Source organism: Bombina bombina, chromosome 10, assembly GCF_027579735.1.
Source record: "Bombina bombina isolate aBomBom1 chromosome 10, aBomBom1.pri, whole genome shotgun sequence".
NCBI classification, from domain to species: Eukaryota; Metazoa; Chordata; class Amphibia; order Anura; family Bombinatoridae; genus Bombina; species Bombina bombina.
The window spans coordinates 205,558,485-205,581,262 of NC_069508.1; the positions used below are offsets into that span (position 1 = coordinate 205,558,485).

General features: G+C 35.6%; 1 protein-coding gene across 2 annotated transcripts in view; it reads right to left on the reverse strand.

Annotated features, from left to right (window-relative positions):
- The window catches only part of KANK4 (KN motif and ankyrin repeat domains 4), a 355,274-nt gene that overhangs the window by 16,029 nt on the left and 316,467 nt on the right, over nucleotides 1-22,778 (reverse strand). For both annotated transcript variants that reach the window (XM_053693649.1, XM_053693650.1), the window contains exon 9: nucleotides 19,213-19,413. In XM_053693649.1, coding sequence (XP_053549624.1) covers nucleotides 19,213-19,413 — 201 coding nt within the window. The remainder of the gene's footprint in view (nucleotides 1-19,212; nucleotides 19,414-22,778) is intronic.

A 22,778-nucleotide genomic window follows, 5' to 3' on the forward strand; every position in this document is an offset into this window, starting at 1 on the left:
TACCTGTTTGATTTTTATTTACTATTATTTTATCACCCATTTCTCTCATATCCTTTTCCACCAATTTTACAAAGTTATACACACTGGGAACTGTTGAAAGTGAAGGCATATGAGTGGATTTATTTTTTAGAGTACTGAATCCTAAATGGGATAAACTCTGTTGTTCTTGGGTATTCCCCTCTGAGGATAGTTCTTCCAGGCACTGTAAAGCTTGACGATCTTGTATGTTAAGTACATTATCCTTCAATTTATTTTCAAATCTCTTTTTTAAAATTAATTTTCTAGAAAATAGATTTAAATCTTTTACTACTGTAAATTTATCACAATTGTTTGTGGGTGCAAAGGATAATCCTTTGCCTAGCACTTGTATTTGAGAGTCTGAAAGATCTACCTCAGAGAGATTAACCATTTTTTTAGTTCTAATTAAGTTTTCTGCTTCTCTTTCAATTGATTTGTCAGTGGATATTTCTTGCTTTCTTGTATAGTTTGTCTTGTGTTTCCTGCCTCCCCCACTGGTTCTTTTATCTCCTGTTGTTTCTGGCCTAAAAAATCCCTTCTTCTCCCACGTCTTTGCCTAAATCTTTGTTTGTTAGTATTATCAATTAGTGAGCTCCCTGATTCTGAACGGCTTGTCTGGTTTAGAGAGTAATTATAAACTTGATCTTTTTGGTAGTCATCCCAGTCTCTTTCAAATTTTCTCCTTTTTCTAAATTTTATTGTGTCTTGGATTTTACTAACTTCTAGTTTTGCCACTCCCATTAATTTATCATATTGCTCATTGCTCTTCCATTCATCAACTTTCTCTTTTGCTTCTATTAGTTCAGTTTGGATCTGTTTTAGTCTAAATTCATTCTCATCTATCATTAGTCTCATCCAATTAAATGCACATTCAGTTGCATAATTGTCCCATTTTTTCTGAAAATCCTCAAGTAAAGGTTCATTCAGATTAGAACCAGGTCTTTTTCTAACACATACGCCTCTAGGTATCATTTTAGCTTCCAAATATTTATTTAAACTCAAAGTTTCCCATTTTAATTTCTGCTCTTTTAAAATTTTTGTTTTATATATTTTGAAGATTTTAAAGATACTCCGGCTTTCTTCTGAATTTGTTTTTGTATCAACTGTACTGCCTGGTAAAGAAAAGGTTTAGTTCATGTCAAAATCCCACTCTGTTTTATCAAAACCAGCCATATCTAAATATGCTTATTTGTTGAAGGTTTAACACTAGATAAAGAATTATGTATATAACAAGCTTTGCAAGGCAACAAGAAAGACCACTTAAATAGTCAGAAAATCAATTAGTATGGGGGGGAGGTGTCATCAAAAGCCTGTATTTCCCATATAAAGGGCTAGTAACTATGGCCTGTATTTTAAATTGGAACAGACCAGAGGTGCAGGAGGAAGTGTTGATAAAAATTATTATATGGAACAAGGGAAGAATAGCAATTCATATCCTGCACAACTAATCCCTATAAAATTAATTGGACAAATCTACCTAGATCTGAAACCCACAACAAGGCAAAATATAACTATATAATGTTACTACTATAAAATTCCACAGTAAGAAGGGGAGCAATAATAAAATGTTTAATGGAGCAGACCAAAGGCATAATACAATGTCAAAATATATAAACAGTTCTACTCCTATCATAGTGCACTATGAAACATCAATGATAAAATAAAAATTATAAATGAGAGCTCTCAAAAAAACCCTAATAAAAATCAAAAAAATAGTCCCCAAATTTGTTGAAGGCACAATAAATGGGTAACATTCGGCACTTTGACAGAGGAGTTGTTATCCTTTTAGGTATATAGCGAAACCACCATTTGAAGAGTAAGTTGTCAGACACCTCCACCAGAACCTGATGGCTAATATTCTTCAACCTTGGTTTCTCCTGCAAACACTTTTGCCAGCAAAGGGTTTCTATGTATTGATACATTTATAGTGATGAGCAAAAACAATATTTTGAACACTAGGATTATTTTCCCTTTCTTTTTAAATGTTATAGTATAGATACAGCTGGATAAGAAGACATAAATCGGATTCAAGAGTATTCTGAATGAAAAAACAATTAATTTGAAATTTAAGATTTTGTAACACATCAATATCTTGCAGTAGAAACCAAGGTTGGAGGTGTCTGGCAACGTACTCACCATTTACCATCCACAATCATAGGCGACATCACGGAAGGAAGGGAGAAGAGCACACCAGGTTGTTGACTACTGCCTATTTGACAACAATAGGTACACCTGGGAGGTGTGGAACTGCATCAGTGGGACTCCCATCAGACCGCAAGTATAACCGCTACGGCAGACACCATATACAGCACTAAGCGGTTTTGAGTATAACGTGTCATGAATTTTACCTTGATTGTGGAAGTACTATGAGAACTGTATTTACTATTAAGTGACTGCCTGAACTCAGAATTGAGGCTGCTGTTTAATTATCAAGAAACACTCCAGCCTTTAACATTCAAATGGTGGTTTCGCTATATACCTAAAAGGATAACAACTCCTCTGTCAAAGTGCCGAATGTTATTGTGCCTTCAACAAATTTGGGGACTATTTTCTTGTTTTTTATTAGGGTTTTTTTGAGAGCTCTCATTTATAATTTTTATTTTATCATTGATGCTTCATAGTGCACTATGATAGGAGTAGAACTGTTTATACATTTTGACATTGTATTATGCCTTTGGTCTGCTCCATTAAACATTTTATTATTGCTCCCCTTCTTACTGTGGAATTTTAAAGTAGTAACATTATATAGTTATATTTTGCCTTATTGTGGGTTTCAGATCTAGGTAGATTTGTCCAATTAATTTTATAGGGATTAGTTGTGCTGGATAGGAATTGCTATTCCTCCCTTGTTCCATGTAATAATTTTTATTAACACTTCCTCCTGCACCTCTGGTCTGTTCCAATTTAAAATACAGGCCATAGTTACTAGCCCTTTATATGGGAACTACAGGCTTTTGCTGACACACACCCCATACTAATATATATATGCAGCAAAGTAATATATATATATTCTCTTATTATTGATATCAGTTATTTGAAGAGCGCCAATGGATTCCACGACGCTAGACTTTAGATTATGTCTTCATAGAACTGCATATCAGTGGTGGAGGGAAGATATATAGTGGTGTTATCTAGTGTGTTTGTTAAGGAAAATTGCTGTAATAAAATTCTGTTGTCTACTGTTAGAATTGTACTTTTGTAATCACCTAGAAATTAAGTACAATAGGTTTTTAACATTTCATTAACATACCAGTTTCTAATAATAACCTTTATAGTGTTTTATTATACTGAGATTTTTTGGAAGAGGGATCTGGCTCTTTAAAAAGAAGGCTCATTATTTATAGTAACATTTTTATTAGCTGGATAATTGATTTGCATTTGTTGAGACTTGTGAATGTCTTTTATGTGTATGTAGCCTATTGTATTCATATAGAGATCTCTAAATCAATGAATATTGTAAAACCGTGCCTGCCTGTACTTGCAGAATTCACTCTATATTGTACTGCTTTGCGCTGTTATTTTTTCGAGTAATTTGATTCTATGAATGGTACATTTATGTACTTTTTATAGTTCTGGGATTTTCTATCCAACAATCTATAAGCAAAGTTCTAAAATATTACAAAAGAAGACACATTGCATATACATTTTGGTATCTATATATTTTTGTAAAATAGTGAGTGCACATTTTTAAAGAGTAAGGGGTCTATTTAAGAAGCAGCGGATGCTGCCTCCGACCCACTCTGCTTCAGTTCTAGCTGAAGCGGAAGTTAAGAAGCAGCGGTCCTAAGACCACACTGCTCCTTAACTCGTCCGCCACCTCTAAGGTGGCGGACAGCAATCCGTCCAATCAAATACGATCAGGTTGATTGACACCCCATAATAGCGGCCGATTGGCCTTGAATCTGTAGGGGGTGGTATTGCACCAGCAGTTCACAAGAATTGCTGGTGCAATGATAAATGCTGACAGTGTATGCTGTCGGCATTTATCGATGGTCGGCGGACATGATACGCTATATCGGATCTTGTCCGTCCGCACATTAATAAATGGACCCCTAAGACTTGTTAGGTCATTCTGAATTCTCTTTAATCTGTCCATAAGGTTTATAATGGGCCCTTAGAGAAAGAAAACTTGATTTAATAATTTTGTGGTTTCAGTATTTTTTTCCCCCTACTCTAGTTAATAAGATGTATGTGCAGCAAAGTAATATGTATGTGTAGTAAGGTAAGATGCATGTGCAGTAGTTAATAAGATGTATGTGCAGCAAAGTAAAATGTATATATATGTATGTGTAGTAAGGTACGATGCATGTGCAGTAGTTAATAAGATGTATGTGCAGCAAAGTAATATGTATGTGTAGTAAGGTAAGATGCATGTGCAGTAGTTAATAAGATGTATGTGCAGCAAAGTAATATGTATGTGTAGTAAGGTAAGATGCATGTGCAGTAGTTAATAAAATGTATGTGCTGCAAAGTAAAATGTATGTGTAGTAAGGTAAAATGCATATGCAGTAGTTAATAAGATGTATGTGCAGTAAGGTAAGGTGCATGTGCAGTAGTTAATAAGGTGTATGTGCAGTAAGGTAAGATGTATGTGCAGTAGTTAATAAGATGTATGTGCAGTAAGGTAAGCTGCATGTGCACTGGTTAATAAGATGCATGTGCAGTAAGGTAAGATGTGTGTGCAGTAAGGTAAGATTCATGTGCTGTAGTTAATAAGATGTATGGGCAGTAAGGTAAGATGCATATGCTGTAGTTAATAAGATGTATGTGCAGTAAGATAAGGTGTATGTGCAGTGGTTAATAAGATGTATATACAGTAAGGTAAGATGCATGTGCTGTAGTTAATAAGATGTATGTGTAGTAAGGTAAGATGCATGTGCAGTAAGGTAAGATGCATGTGCAGTGGTTAATAAGATGTATGTGCAGTAAGATAAGGTGTATGTGCAGTGGTTAATAAGATGTATGTGCAGTAAGGTAAGATGCATGTGCTGTAGTTAATAAAATGTATATGCAGTAAGATAAGGTGTATGTGCAGTAAAGTAAGATGCATGTGCAGTGGTTAATAAGATGTATGTGCAGTAAGATAAGATGTATGTGTAGTGGTTAATAAGATGCATGTGCAGTTAGGTAAGATGCATGTGCAGTGGTTAATAAGATGTATGTGTAGTAAGGTAAGATGCATATGCAGTAATGAATAGGATGCATGTGCAGTAAGGTAAGATGCATGTGCAGTAAGGTAAGATGTATGTGCAGAAAGATAATATGTATGTGCAGTAAGGTAAGATGCATGTGCTGTAGTTAATTAGATGTATGTGCAGTAAGGTAAGATGCATGTTCAGTGGTTAATAAGGTGTATGTGCAGTAAGATAAGGTGTATGTGCTGTAGTTAATAAGATGTATGTGCAGTAAGGTAAGATGCATGTGCTGTAGTTAATAAGATGTATGTGCAATAAGATAAGATGTATGTGCAGTAAGGTAAGATGCATGTTCAGTGGTTAATAAGGTGTATGTGCAGTAAGATAAGGTGTATGTGCTATAGTTAATAAGATGTATGTGCAGTAAGATAAGGTGTATGTGCCATGGTTAATAAGATGTATGTGCAGTAAGGTAAGATGCTTGTGCTGTAGTTAATAGGATGTATGTGCAGTAAGATAAGGTGTATGTGCAGTAAGGTAAGATGCATGTTCAGTGGTTAATAAGGTGTATGTGCAGTAAGATAAGATGCATGTGCCGTGGTTAATAAGATGTATATACAGTAAGGTAAGATGCATGTGCAGTAAGGTAAGATGTATGTGCAGTAAGGTAAGATGCATGTGCTGCAGTTAATAAGATGTATGTGCAGTAAGGTAAGATGCATGTTCAGTGGTGTATGTGCTGTAGTTAATACGATGTATGTGCAGTAAGATAAGGTGTATGTGCTGTAGTTAATAAGATGTATGTGAAGTAAGATAAGGTGTATGTGCCGTGATTAATAAGATGTATGTGCAGTAAGGTAAGATGCATGTGCTGTAGTTAATAAGATGTATGTGCAGTAAGATAAGGTGTATGTGCCGTGGTTAATAAGATGTATGTGCAGTAAGGTAAGATGCATGTGCTGTAGTTAATAAGATGTATGTGCAGTAAGATAAGGTGTATGTGCCGTGATTAATAAGATGTATGTGCAGTAAGGTAAGATGCATGTGCTGTAGTTAATAAGATGTATGTGCAGTAAGGTAAGATGCATGTTCAGTGGTTAATAAGGTGTATGTGCAGTAAGGTAAGATGCATGTGCTGTAGTTAATAAGATGTATGTGCAGTAAGATAAGGTGTATGTGCCGTGATTAATAAGATGTATGTGCAGTAAGGTAAGATGCATGTGCTGTAGTTAATAAGATGTATGTGCAGTAAGATAAGGTGTATGTGCCGTGATTAATAAGATGTATGTGCAGTAAGGTAAGATGCATGTGCTGTAGTTAATAAGATGTATGTGCAGTAAGATAAGGTGTATGTGCCGTGATTAATAAGATGTATGTGCAGTAAGGTAAGATGCATGTGCTGTAGTTAATAAGATGTATGTGCAGTAAGATAAGGTGTATGTGCCGTGATTAATAAGATGTATGTGCAGTAAGGTAAGATGCATGTGCTGTAGTTAATAAGATGTATGTGCAGTAAGATAAGGTGTATGTGCCGTGATTAATAAGATGTATGTACAGTAAGGTAAGATGCATGTGCTGTAGTTAATAAGATGTATGTGCAGTAAGATAAGATGCATGTGCAGTAGTTAATAAAATGTATGTGCAGTAAGGTAAGATACATGTGCAGTGGCCAAAGAAGTGTGCGGTACCCCTAAACTTCGTAATACCAGCGGGCATAAAAAAGCAGCGTTAGGACCTCTTAACGCTGCTTTTTTACCCTAACGCACAACTCGTAATCTAGCCGTAAATTTCTATTAAAAATGCTATACACTTTTGAGCACTAGATGGCAGCAGTATTAGCACAATGTATTATTTTCTTAAAAACATTCTTGCAATACTGCTGCCATATAGTGCTCTAGACACTTGCACCTGAGCCTGAGCCTGCCTACTTGCTTTTCAACATAGGATAGCAAGAGTACAAAGTAAACAGGAGCATCAAAGCAAAATGAAAAGTTTTTTTTTATTGTATGTTCTATCTAAATCATTAATAAAAAAATAAAAGGTCTTTAAACCCTGTAAATGACAACATTACATGGGCTAATATTTTCAGTTACATTTTCTTCTATGTTTGCTGGTGAACTTTCCCTTTACAGGTTTATAATTGCCCTGATCTGTGTGATTAACCCCATAATGACAAAGTGACATTGTTGAAGCAGAGCACTGCTGGTCCCGAGTGACACTGCACTAACCAGGAGCATTAGTCACACAGCTCATTGGATCAGCGGCAGTTTCCTCTCGAGGGTTAAACACATAGCATTACAGTTTCACTAATCCAGTTTGTCGTTAACACTGTTTAAATTAAAGGTGTAATCCTTAAAATAATGATTTATAAATGTTGTGCAGTGGGGCAATTAGGTCTTCACCTTAGGAACCAAAATGTAAGGGTAAAAATGTTGCGGGTCAGGCTATGGAATTAAGCCTTTCCACCCCTATGCTATTAGGATGTTTTTAAGTTGAAAGGTACAGTGGAGTCAAAATGATCCTCTCATGATTAAGATTAGTGCACGCAATTGTAATCTAATATGCTTTGTTGTCTTGGTAAACAATGTTGAAAAGCATACCTAAGTATCCTCAGTAGCAGCAATCCCTTACTAGGAGCTAGTACATATATGTATCTTGTCATTGGCTCTCAGTTGTGCATTGCTGCTCCTTTAAAAAGGATACCAAAAGAATGAAGCAAATTTGATAATATATTATTTTTTTAAAGTTGTTAAAAATTGCATGCTCTATCTGAATCAGAAACGAAAAAAAATGTCCCTTTAATACAAATAATTGATCTCTGGTTGTCTAGTGGGGAAGGCCTCTGGTTGTGATAAATATGAGATAATATTGTTAGGGTTGTAGGGTCTGAAGGACGGCAGATTTGCCAATGCCTAGGGCAGCACAAAACCTATATTTGCCACTGAGCTGGTGCACATAGATCATAGAGGAAGTTGAATTTTCTTATTTACAGACTCGGTACAGCTTTGCTTTCTCACCACCTTTGTGTCTGCCTAGCACTCTTATGTCTAGTATATAAAACGTGATAATATTATTCAGCACAAAATGTTAGTGCAATGTTGCATGTAATTAGATTCCTGTCGCAGTAACCATGAATGCAAAAGCAAGAACGGCAGCTATTTAACTAAAGCACTACAAGATAAAAGTAAAACCACAGGTGAATACAGTTCATGTCTGCTAAACAGAGATTAGACACCTCCATGTGTCGCTTTGCTGATCCAATCAAAATCACGTCACAGTAGAATGCTATTTGCCTGGATTACAAGTGGAGCGTAAAAATGGTAGTGCTATGGTGTGCTAATATCGCTAGAGCACAATCCAAAGAGCTCCCATTTTTCCTCCATTTTACAAGTTGAAAGTAAAATCTTAGGGCTCAAGATAAAGCTATGGGTGCGCTAACATCTGGAGGTTGTTTAGTGTGGCAGCGCTATATCCTTCACATAATGCACTTCTATAGGGCACGCTACAAAACTCAGGTCTGGTTTTCGCTTGATCAATAACCCGAAGGTGGACTAGTATGCCGGGCTGTATAGCAATGCAAAGTGCATTTAAAAAGGCTACTTTAGATTATTATTATTTTTTTTTAAAGGGACATGAAACCCCAATTTTTTTCTTTAATGATTTAGATAGAGAATACAATTTTAAAGGGACATAATACTCATATGCTAAATAACTTGAAACTGATGCAGTATAACTGTAAAAAGGTGACAGGAAAATATCACCTGAGTATCTCTATGTAAAAAAAGGAAGATATTTTACCTCACAATTTCCTTAGCTCACCAGAATAAGTGCTGTGTAAAAAGTTATAATTCAGCTGCTGCCAAGCTGCAGGTAAAATAAAATAATAAAAAACAATTAACTGCAGCCAATCAGCAGCAACAGTGCTGAGGTCATGAACTATTTTACTGTGATCTCTGAGATTTCACTTAACTCTCATGAGATTTCATAGTTAACTTCCTTAAACTGAATAGGGAAATAACATGAGTGTGCATGAGACTCGCTCCCTTGCCTGTCCCGGGACAGACATACTGATTTGCTGCTTAAAGTCCTTTGCAATGGGATGTGAATACTTAGGGCATTTTGAGGTAAAATATATTTTTTTTTTACATAGAGATGTTCAGGTGATATTTTCTAGTCAGCTTTTTACAGCTATGCTGCATCACTTTCAAGTGTTTTAACATTTGGGTATCATGGCCCTGTAAACAACATTCCAATTTACTTCTATTACTGTATCTAATTTGCTTCATTTTTTAGATTTCCTTTGTTGAAGAAATAGTGATGTACATGGGTTACCCAATCACATGAGGCATCTATGTGCAGTCGCCAATCAGCAGCTCCTGAGTTGCTTTTCAAAAAAGGATATCAACAGAATGAAGCAACTTAGATAATATAAGTAAATTGGAAAGTTGTTTAAATGTATATGTTCTATCTAAATCATGAAAGAAAACATGTGTGTTTCATGTCTCTTTAACTCTTAATTAGCTGTGCGCATGCACCTGATGCAGGTGCTAATTATTTATTGTGCTCTGTGCACAGGTCATACCAATCAGTGCACCTGTTGCAGAGAATGGCACCACGAGTGTGACAAGGGCGCCGTTCCTTGAGTTTAACAAAAGAAAGGCTGAAGCCGCTTCTTTTTAATACTGCTTTGTAAACCCTGCTGCACAGAAGTATATTTCTTAGTACAGCCCAAGCAAACTACCAAAGTTTCTGTCCCTTTAATATTTAGTGTTTAGGTACACAGTTCTACCTGACATCCCATAGCAGACAAGGAGTTAATAAACCATCATATTGACTGAGAGACACTGACACATATTTTGAACAATAAATATCTTGAAACCCTACAGTAACTGCAACAACAAATTCCAACCTCTGTGGATACTTTTGGAGAAGGGATTATTGATCTGAGCCAAAACTACACACATGCATGATACTGAGAAACCATTCTGGTCCAGTACATTCTGCAGGGTGTTAGTGTCTGTAAGTGAGAATAGTGACACAAATGGATGATTGTTCAGCAGTTCTGCATCTTAATCCTCAACTAACAGTTCTTCCACAAGAGTATGGAATTCTGGGTAAGGATATGCAAATGAGCTGTACAAGGGTCCCTCAGAATGAGATCATGAACAGACTCATATCCAAATAAATAATGTGACAGATATCATTTGGACTTCAGACGTTTGTGACACTAGTTATTCCCTCATCATTGTTTTAAAGAGGAAATTTCATCCTCTACATAAATTGCTCTGATTCATTTTTATTTCTTCTCTTTTTTTCAGCTAGAATAACAATATTGCAAACAACATAACTATTACCAGATGTGCCATTATGAGATCAGACACACGTCAACCTGTCAGAAATGACTTGCCACAATAATAACGGAGCATTAATAACCTAGAAGCTCTGCTATTATGAAAGAAAACATTATTATACCGTTATTACCCTACAATGTCAAAAAATCTGACACTATTCCCATCGTCAGAATCATTTTTCATACAAACACAATTATCATTACGTATTTCTTTAGTTACATTTTATTAGAAAGTATTGGCTATAGCAAGGGATGGAAAACTAGTGCTATAGTTTAGAAGCCGAGGAAAAAGGCTACTAGTCAATGAGAAATACAGAAAAAGGCTACTAGTCAATGAGAAATACAGAAAAAGGCTACTAGCCAATGAGAAATACCTAAAAAGGCTACCAGACAATGAGAAATACAGAAAAAGGCTACTAGTCAATGAGAAATACAGAAAAAGGCTACTAGCCAATGAGAAATACCTAAAAAGGCTACCAGACAATGAGAAATACAGAAAAAGGCTACTAGTCAATGAGAAATACATTAAAAGGCTACTAGTCAATGAGAAATACAGAAAAAGGCTACTAGTCAATGAGAAATACAGAAAAAGGCTACTAGCCAATGAGAAATACCTAAAAAGGCTACCAGACAATGAGAAATACAGAAAAAGGCTACTAGTCAATGAGAAATACATTAAAAGGCTACTAGTCAATGAGAAATACAGAAAAGGGCTACCAGTCAATGAGAAATACAGAAAAAGGCCTAATTTCACGCTTTCACAGTTTGTAACTTTTCCTGCACTAGCGGATTTGTCAAATTCCCTGCTCTGGGGAGAAATCATTTATTTTCTAAAATCTTTGTGATGAATCTTTACAAAAATCAAATTTGATGCAATTGTTTTTAGAAAGGCAGAACTCTTCTGCATGTTCAGTATATGTGACGTTTGTATGTTTATTTTTATTTATAAAGACCCAACAGCTTCTTTATTTTTGCTAGAGGTATATTTTATATAGGTCAAATAGGCTTGTGCCTTAGCTAGCTAAATATGAAGAGCTATTGATTATCCTAAGGTACCTCTCATCCTGCTGCATATTGGGGTTTTGCTACTTTGTCAGCTTTGATCAATCAATTAGTATAAAAGTGTAGGAATCCATAAGAATGAGACGTAACATGCTGCATATTAGGGGCCAGATTACAAGTTACACTAAAGCGATATTTGCGCTCAACTGAGTCATACCAGCACACAAAAATGTGCGCTGGAATTACAAGTGAGGTGCAATGTGAATGTGACCTCGCATTCTCATTGCATGGAAGCATTGCGCTCATGAGAGCGTGCTTCCATAGCCTCCAATGGAAACCTCATTCTCATGCTGTAAGACACGGCATGAGAACTAGCGCAGCGAAGGGGGTCAGTCGCACAGCGAAGGGCAGCAAATATAAATACAGTATATTTATGTAGACCGCAATTTAAAGGCACTTTTCAGTGAGGTTTCTTTTCTAACACCGCCAATTTTAACCCCTAGAAGCTGCTCTGTGCAGTATTTTTTTTATGGGGAAAAAATGCTACTTTTTTTTCCATAAAAAAATAAAAGACTCTTTATTTTGGGGCAATTGGGGCACATTTACAAAATGAACCAGAGATCTGATGGTTAATTTTCTGAGCACTAAATGCTACAGCAAATGGGCAAACTTTTTATTGTGCAAATCTTAAAGGGACATTAAACACTAAATCCATTTCATGCACCTCCCTCTAATCATGAGTGCTGCCATTTTGGAACCTACATTACACTACAGGTATCTCAAGTAGAGTTGCTGCACATGTGCAAACACAACAGCACTGATATGCAGTGAACGCAACATGGCAGCACCAATGATTAGAGGGAGGTGGGGAATAACCTCAATACTATGCTTAAAAATGTATTTATTGTTTAATGTCCCTTTAAAGGGATAGTAAACACCTAAAATGTTATTGTTTTAAAAGATAGATAATCCCTTTATTACCCATTCCCCAGTTTTGCATAAACAACACAGTTATATTAATGTACTTTTTACCTCTGTGATTACCCTGTATCTAAGCCTCTGCACACTGCTCCTTATCTCAGTTATATTAATATACTTTTAACCTCTGTGATTACCTTGTATCTAAGCCTCTGCAGACTGCTCCTTATCTCACTTATATTAATACACTTTTTACCTCTGTGATTACCCTGTATCTAAGCCTCTGCAGACTGCTCATTATCTCAGTTATATTAATACACTTTTTACCTCTGTAATTACCTTGTATCTAAACCTCTGCAGACTGCTCCTTATCTCAGTTATATTATATACTTTTTACCTCTGTGATTACCCTGTATCTAAGCCTCTGCAGACTGCTCCTTATCTCACTTATATTAATACACTTTTTACCTCTGTGATTACCCTGTATCTAAGCCTCTGCAGACTGCTCATTATCTCAGTTATATTAATACACTTTTTACCTCTGTGATTACCTTGTATATAAGCCTCTGCATACTGCCCCCTTATCTCAGTTATATTAATATACATTTTACCTCTGTGATTACCCTGTATCTAAGCCTCTGCACACTGCTCCTTATCTCAGTTATATTAATATACTTTTTACTTCTGTGATTACCCTGTATCTAAGCCTCTGCAGACTGCTCCTTATCTCAGTTATATTAATATACTTTTTACATCTGTGATTACCCTGTATCTAACCCTCTGCAGACTGCTCCTTATATCAGTTATATTAATATACTTTTTACATCTGTGATTACCCTGTATCTAAGCCTCTACAGACTGCTCCTTATCTCAGTTATATTAATACACTTTTTACCTCTGTGATTACCCTGTATCTAAGCCTCTGCAGACTGCTCCTTATCTCAGTTATATTAATACACTTTTTACCTCTGTGATTACCTTGTATCTAAGCCTCTGCATACTGCCCCCTTATCTCAGTTATATTAATATACATTTTACCTCTGTGATTACCCTGTATCTAAGCCTCTGCACACTGCTCCTTATCTCAGTTATATTAATATACTTTTTACCTTTGTGATTACCCTGTATCTAAGCCTCTGCAGACTGCTCCTTATCTCAGTTATATTAATATACTTTTTACATCTGTGATTACCCTGTATCTAAGCCTCTGCAGACTGCCCCCTTATCTCAGTTATATTAATGTACTTTTTACCTCTGTGATTACCCTGTATCTAAGCCTCTGCACACTGCTCCTTATCTCAGTTATATTAATATACTTTTTACCTCTGTGATTACCATGTATCTAAGCCTCTGCAGAATGCCCCCTTATCTCAGTTATATTAATATACTTTTTACCTCTGTGATTACCTTGTATCTAAGCCTCTGCAGACTGATCCTTATCTCAGTTATATTAATATACTTTTTATCTCTGTGATTACCCTGTATCTAAGCCTCTGCAGACTGCCCCTTATCTCAGTTATATTAATATACTTTTTACCTCTGTGATTACCTTGTATCTAAGCCTCTGCAGAATGCCCCCTTATCTCAGTTATATTAATATACTTTGTACCTCTGTGATTTCCCTGTATCTAAGCCTCTGCAGACTGCCCCTTATCTCAGTTATGTTAATACACTTTTTACCTCTGTAATTACCTTGTATCTAAGCCTCTGCAGACTGCCCCTTATCTCAGTTATGTTAATACACTTTTTACCTCTGTAATTACCTTGTATCTAAGCTTCTGCTGACTGCCTCCTTATCTCAGATCTTTTGACAGACTTGCATTTCAGGCAATTAGTGCTGACTCTTAAATAACTTCACATGCATGAGCACAGTGTTATCTATATGAAACACATGAACTAACGCCCCCTAGCTATGAAAAACTGTCAAATGCATTCAAATCAGAGGCGGCCTTCAAGAACTTAGAAATTAGCATATGAGCCTACCTAGTATTAGCCTTCAATTAAGAATAACAAGAGAACAAAGCAAATTTGATGATACAAGTAAATTAGAAAGTTGATTAAAATGGCATGCCCTATCTAAATCAGAAAGTTTAATTTGCACTTTACTATCCCTTTAATAAACAAATCAAAAGCAATATATTTACCATAGAATCCCTGAGCAACCTTAAACTAACACTTCATCACCTTGGATATATAATGCAGGGTTAGCATAATGCTTGGTCTTCAGAAGAGTTGTTACTACTGTATCTGATAGCTCGTCTTTCTTCTGCCTGCATCACTCTAGTCTAGTTGATCTGACAGAAAATCTTGCATGGATTACAATAGCAGCAACCTACAAACAAATCATCTGTATTGTCTAATTTTATCTTCCTTAACATTTTAGAATCAAGGAGAAAGTTGTTTATATGTGTGTGTTTATATATATATATGTGTGTGTTTATATATATGTGTGTGTGTGTGTTTATATATATATGTGTGTGTGTGTGTTTATATATATATGTGTGTGTGTTTATATATATATGTGTGTGTGTGTTTATATATATATATGTGTGTGTGTTTATATATATATGTGTGTGTGTTTATATATATATATGTGTGTGTGTGTTTATATATATATATGTGTGTGTGTTTATATATATATATGTGTGTGTGTGTGTTTATATATATATATGTGTGTGTGTTTATATATATATGTGTGTGTGTGTTTATATATATATATGTGTGTGTGTTTATATATATATGTGTGTGTGTGTTTATATATATATATGTGTGTGTGTTTATATATATATGTGTGTGTGTTTATATATATATGTGTGTGTGTGTTTATATATATATATGTGTGTGTGTTTATATATATATATGTGTGTGTTTATATATATGTGTGTGTGTGTGTTTATATATATATGTGTGTGTGTGTGTTTATATATATATGTGTGTGTGTTTATATATATATGTGTGTGTGTGTTTATATATATATATGTGTGTGTGTTTATATATATATGTGTGTGTGTTTATATATATATATGTGTGTGTGTGTTTATATATATATGTGTGCGTGTGTTTATATATATATATGTGTGTGTGTTTATATATATATATATGTGTGTGTGTGTTTATATATATATATGTGTGTGTGTTTATATATATATGTGTGTGTGTTTATATATATATGTGTGTGTGTTTATATATATATGTGTGTGTGTTTATATATATATATGTGTGTGTGTTTATATATATATATATGTGTGTGTGTGTTTATATATATATGTGTGTGTGTGTGTTTATATATATATGTGTGTGTGTGTTTATATATATATATGTGTGTGTGTTTATATATATATGTGTGTGTGTTTATATATATATGTGTGTGTGTTTATATATATATGTGTGTGTGTTTATATATATATGTGTGTGTGTTTATATATATATATATGTGTGTGTGTTTATATATATATGTGTGTGTGTGTGTTTATATATATATATGTGTGTGTGTTTTTATATATATATATATATATATATATATATATATATATATATATATATATATATATACTGTATATATATGAGCAATAGAATTATTGCATAGGCAATTAAAACATCTAGGCAAGGATCCTACTTGCCTTTCCCCAGAGTTACTAGGTATACATTGTTATCAATGCACCAGAGGACTCTTGGTAAAATATGCAAATTAGATATGCAATATCTCAGGCTTGTTGCTTCTGGTACTGTGTTAAAACACAGCAAATCCCCTTTTGGAGTAAGTGCAGCAAGGCTGGCTTTAAGCTGATGTGGTGCCACTTTTTAGGAAGCAGGGCTGGTCCAGAAAACTATAGACCAGTAAGCCTGACATCAGTAGTGGGCAAGATGCTGAAAGTGATTATATGAGATTATATTCAAGAGTATATTCATGAAAACAAGATTATGAGTTTAAATCAGCATTGATTTATGAGAAATAGATTGTGCCAAACTAATCTAATTAGTCTCTATGAGGAAGAACATAAAGATGAATCAGTTGATTCTATCTACCTGGATTTTGTAGACTTTTGATACAGCGCAACATGAGAGGTTACTGTACAAAATTAAGGGTCTGGTAAGAGCTGAAAAAGTTGGCTCAGATAAACAACCGGATAACAGACAGGAAGCGACATGTTGCAGTAAATTGATCATATTTAGATTGGACAAAAGTAATTATTGGGGTCCCCCAATGATTAGTATTGGGCTCTGTTCTTTTTACAAATGATTTGGAGGTAAAAGTAAATAACAGCATCTCTATTTTTGCAGATGCTAAAAAGTTGTGATTAGATCAGTGCAGGGGGAAATTGATTTGCAAGGGGATTTACAATACTTGGACAAATATGTTGGTAAATGGCAGATTTAATACTGGTAAATGCGAGGTTCTACATTCAGGAAGCTATTATTTAAATGGGACTAGACTAGGCAAATGAGGAAAAATATATACTTACTGATTATAAGCTAAAAATGAGTGCGCAATGCAGGGCAGCAGCTTCTAAGGCTAACAAGATACTAGCATCTATTAGGCACTGGTGCAAGGGAGGAAAGCCTAATTCTGTCACTATATAAATCCCTTGTAAGTCCTAACTATGAGCATGGAGTGCAGTTCTGGTGACCACATTTAAAAAGGACATTGCAGAATTAGATATGCGAGGTCAATTCTATTGGCTGATCCAATCAGCCAATCGGATTGAACTTCAATCCGATTGGCTGATTAAATCAACCAATCGGATTTTTCCTACCTTAATTCCTATTGGCTGATAGAATCCTATCAGCCAATCGGAATTCGAGGGACGCCATCTTGGATGACGTCATTTAAAGGAACCTTCATTCGGCCTTAGGAAATCGTAAGAAGAGGATGGCTCCGCGTCGGATGGATTCAAGATGGCTCCGCTCCGGTTGATTGAAGATAGAAGATGCCGCTTGGATGAAGACATCTGCCACTTGGAGGACCTGCCCCGATCGGATCAAGACTTCTGCCGCTCCGGATAACCTCTTCTGTCCCATCGGTGGCTGGCTAAAGACGACTCAAGGTAGGGTGATCTTCAGGGGGTAGTGTTAGGTTTTTTTAAGGGTGGATCGGGTGGGTCTTAGAGTAGGGGTGTGTGGGTGGTGGGTTGTAATGTGGGGGGGTTGTATTGTTTTTTACAGGTAAAAGAGCTGATTACTTTGGGGCAATGCCCCGCAAAAAGCCCTTTTAAGGGCTGGTAAAAGAGCTGATTACTTTGTAATTTAGTATAGGGTAGGGCATTTTATTATTTTGGGGGGCTTTTTTATTTTATTAGGGGGTTTAGATTAGGTGTAATTAGATTAAAATTCTTGTAAGATTTTTTTATTTTCTGTAATTTAGTGTTTTGTTTTTTTTGTATTATAGTTTAGTTTATTTAATTGTATTTTAGTTTAGATAATTGTAGGTAATTTATTTAATTAATATATTGATAGTGTAGTGTTAGGTGCATTTGTAACTTAGGTTAGGATTTATTTTACAGGTAATTTTGTAATTATTTTAACTAGTTGCCTGTAAAATAAATATAAATCCTAAAATAGCTACAGTTATATTGTAGCTATATTAGGGTTTATTTTATAGGTAAGTATTTAGTTTTAAATAGGATTAATTTATTTAATGATAGCAATTTTAGTTTGTTTTATTTAAATTATATTTAAGTTAGGGGGGTGTTAGGGTTAGGGTTAGACTTAGGTTTAGGGGTTAATAAGTTTATTATAGTAGCGGTGACGTTGGGGCGGGAGATTAGGGGTTAATAATTGTAGGTAGGTGGCGGCGATGTTAGGGAGGGCAGATTAGGGGTTAATAACATTTATTATAGTGTTTGCGAGGCGGGAGTGTGGCGGTTTAGGGGTCAATACATTTATTATAGTGGCGGCGAGGTCCGGTCGGCAGATTAGGGGTTAATAAGTGTAGGTAGGTGGCAGTGACGTTGGGGGGGGCAGATTAGGGGTTAATAAATATAATGTAGGTGTCGGCGATGTTAGGGGCATCAGATTAGGGGTTCATAGGGATAATGTAGGTTGCGGCGGTGTCCAAATCGGCAGATTAGGGGTTAATAGTATAATGCAGGTGTCAGCGATAGCGGGGGGCGGCAGATTAGGGGTTAATAAGTGTAAGGTTAGGGGTGTTTAGACTTGGGGTTCATGTTAGGGTGTTAGGTGTAGACTTAGAAAGTGTTTCCCCATAGGAAACAATGGGGCTGCGTTAGGAGCTGAACGCTGCTTTTATGCAGGTGTTAGGGGTTTTTCAGCCAGCTCAGCCCCATTGTTTCCTATGGGGAAATCGTGCACAAGCACATTTTTCCAGCTAACGCAACACTGGTATTGAGGGTTGAAGTAGAGCTAAATTTTGTTCAACGCTCACTTTTCTGAGGCTAACGCAGCCATTCAGACAACTCGTAATACCAGCGTTGTCTTAAGGGTGCGCTGGAAAAAAAAAGGCTTGTTAGCACCGCAGGTCTTTACCAACAAAACTCATAATCTAGGCGTTAGTTTGTATACCTAACAATTGCAATACAACATTTTTATTGCTGATATATACTATAAATATATATAAAAATACATTACTGTCCCTTTAACATCTCAGACATGTGACTCAATAATTTCACTGTCATAGAAAAGTCAAACACTGGACTTAATTCTTTCTCGGGCTCTTCAAGAAAGGAACCAGTAACACGGAGCAGTGAGAATGGTTAGTGCTGTGGTAATAAATAGTAACATCATTTGCCAGGAGTAATCCCCTACAGACAGCTATTGGCTACTCATTCTTACCTTGTCAGTTAATTCAGTATCACACTCTGGTTGAGCCAGTAGGAGCTTTATGATTTCAGTACTTTCCAGCTGGCAGGCGATCATCAGAGCAGTATTACCGTATTCATCCTGCACGTTTATGTCACAACCGCAGCTTAACAGGACTTTTACCATGTCCGACCTCCCATGGCTGACCCCAAGCATCAGTGCTGTCTGTCCTTCCTGAAATATGTGACAGTCAATTACCACTCTAATAGTAGGGCGATTTAATTATGAACAGTTCTATAAACAGGGCAAATAAAGACTAATGAGTCCTATCTGGTATTGCCCCCATAATTTTTTTTTTATTCTAGCTATTATTGGGAACCACTGCAATTTCCTTCTTCCCACTAACCAGTGGAACCTTACTCATAAATTTGTAAGCTTTAAAGGGACAGTCTTTTCAAAATTAAACTCTCATGAATCAGATAGGGCATGCAATTTTAAACAACTTTCCAATTTACTTTTATCATTGAATTTGGTTTGTTCTTTTAGTTTTCTTTGTTGAAAGCTAAACCTAGGTAGGTTCAAACTGATTTCTAAGCCCTTGAAGGCTGTCTCCTATCTCAGTACATTTTGACAGTTTTTCACAGTTAGACACTGCTCGTTTATATGTGCCATATAGATACCATTGTGCTCACTCCCATAGGGTTATTAATATCTGCACTAACTGACTAAAATGCAAATCTTTTAAAAGAACTGGGATAAGGGGGCAGTCTGCAGAGGCTTAGATACAATATAATCACAGACGTAAAAAGTATATTAATTTAAGTCAATTTTGGTTATGCAAAACTGGGGATTGGGTAAAAGGGATTATCTATCTTTTAAACAATAAAAAAGTTCAAGTAGACTGTCCCTAATATAGAACACATCTATTAAGCTATATATATATATATATAATATTGTTTGAATAAAAGATGGTTAGTGGTAATTTTTTTATGTCCCTTTAAGGGAAAAACTATCACTCATAAATGTATTCCAATTTAAGGTTAACAGTAAATATTGTATTTAGATTAGAATCACATTTTATTTAAAAATTACAAAGGAAATTAATTACTATTAATGAATTCATTTTAACTGTATATAATGCTCAAATTTGAAAAAAAAAAAATGCTATGTTTTTCAGCAAAACAATATTCATTTTCCATTGGAGACTATAATTTGTATCATACCCAGCACTACAGAGTGCTGTGCTGTTTTTATATAAATGATGGTAACATTTTCACAATTACTAACAGAGAACGAGAAAATAAACTGCAGTCTTTGTATCTGTTACAAGACATTTTATGGTATTTAATAAACTCATTCACCTGGGAATTGCTAAATTGTGTAAGGCAATTCTGCTCATTAGCGTTCTACATAAAGACCAAACGCTTTGCACATCTAATATATCTTTTTTCTCTGGTGTAGACAAAATATTTCACTGTACATTTATTCTGAATTTAGTAAATTGTATTATAAGGGTCGTTGTAAAGTCTTCTTTTCTTTTTTTTGGGGGGGGGGAAGGGGGCATTTTGTTAAATGTTTTCAGAATTTTAAAATCCTGTAGAAGTACATTTGGCAGGCAAGAACCAAATGAAAAAGTATCTTTAGCATTCAGGGGACAATGCATTACTGACTCCCCTCCCCCATTGTGCAGAAGAACAGAAAAGTCATTTTTTGCAGTTTGTGGTTTAATAACTGCTAATGTAGTCAGAACTAATCTGCTATAATCCTTTTGGCAAAAAAACATCCTAGATTTATTCAACTTTGATGCTGTATCTCTCATAAAATTAGCAGATTATTAATTTCCTCAGTTATAAAACAGATTAATGACTCTGCTCGCTACAAGGTCACCCCAACCAAATGATCATTTATTAGTCAAATAACATTTAATCTTATTTTAAGGGAATGTATAGGGGGGTGTACAGATTTTCTTTCTGTGATTGTGAAACTGTAGTATAATGGCGGTGAAACCATATCAGGGTGTGGGCATCTAATGGAAAACAAGGGTCATAAAAAAATATGTTTTATTTTACTTTCATGGTTCACATAGAGCATTCAATTCAATGCATTACTGGGAGCTAGAAGAACACACTGGGTGAGCCAATGACAAAAGGCATATATGTGCAGCCACCAATCAGCACCTAGCTCCCAGCAGTGCATTGCTGTTCCTAAGCACACATAAGTATGCTTTTCAATAAAGGATAGCAAGAAAACAAAGCAAATTAGACAACAGAAGTAAATTGGAATGTTGTTTACAATTGCATGCTCTGTCTTAATCATGAGGGTAGATTTTGACTTTACTGTCTATTTAACCTCTGCTTTTCATGGTTTTCACCTTGCTTCTAGCCATGCTATACTGTGCCATTGTGTCCCCTGCCTGGGCACTTAGTATCCTGATCCCAGCTTTGGTTCTCATGAGTCTGTTGTGTTATTTGGTGGTTCACAGACTCCTGCTTCAGTTTTATTCCAAGCATTCAGCTCCCAAGTGCTGGCAGCATTATGTATCCAGATTTCAGCTATGTTCTTGTCTCAATACAACTGCCCCTTCTGCTGCAATACTCCTGCCTGTGTGTTCCTCACACTCTTGCTTTGCTGTTCAGTATTGAACACTGAGCAATCTGAAATAGTGCAATATCATGAATAACCCAACGTTTCTTACAATATATACTTGGATTCCAAGTTAGTAATTCAACAAAAACGACACTAATGTGATATTCAGGGGAAACTTCCTAAACAACAGACAGATTTAACAAAGTAAGGCAGACGGGTGTACATCTTCGCCCCTGTCCTCACCACTTCGCGCCTAGCAGGTAGCAATACGCTGCCAGCACTTATCATTGCTCACTACGGCTAGTGTGCAATGCCGCCCCCTGCTCGCAAACAGCCAAGTGCGCATGACCAAGGGCCGCCAATCACTCTGGTCGTAAACATCCGGGGGGATTGACACACGTCACATAACAGGTGGGAAAGTGGGCTAAGAAGCAGCAGTCATCAAATATTGGCTACAGGTTCACTTGTGTGAACCTGCAGTCGACGGCACTCTTTAAACCCTTAATAAATCTGGGAATATTTTCTAGTATATAGAAGAACAAAAGATACAGAAAAACAAGATAATTTATTGTATCCATAAATATTTTCATAATATTATTATGTTTTTTTTATTTTTTAGACTGTGTGCCTTATTAACTATTCCAAATAATTTCTTATTATCTGCTGACTATACACTCCAATAGCTCTCTCTATAGACTGAGCTATGTTAGACATATATTATATACTATTATTTAGATAATCTGTTTTGATTAGAATTCAGCTGCTACATATAAGCTGTAACATATATTAAGTGCGGTAGATGGAATTGTGCCAAATGAACAGGTGACATCACTGTCATTAAGGGCACAACGTTGCAAGTAAAATATTATATATACTGAAACCACATCCGAAAATGCATTTTATTTTACACACACCATTTAAGTTACCTTCGTCACTAATAGTCACAAAAATATTTAAATCAACATGACTTTTATTATTATTATCGGTTATTTGTAGAGCGTCAACAGATTCCG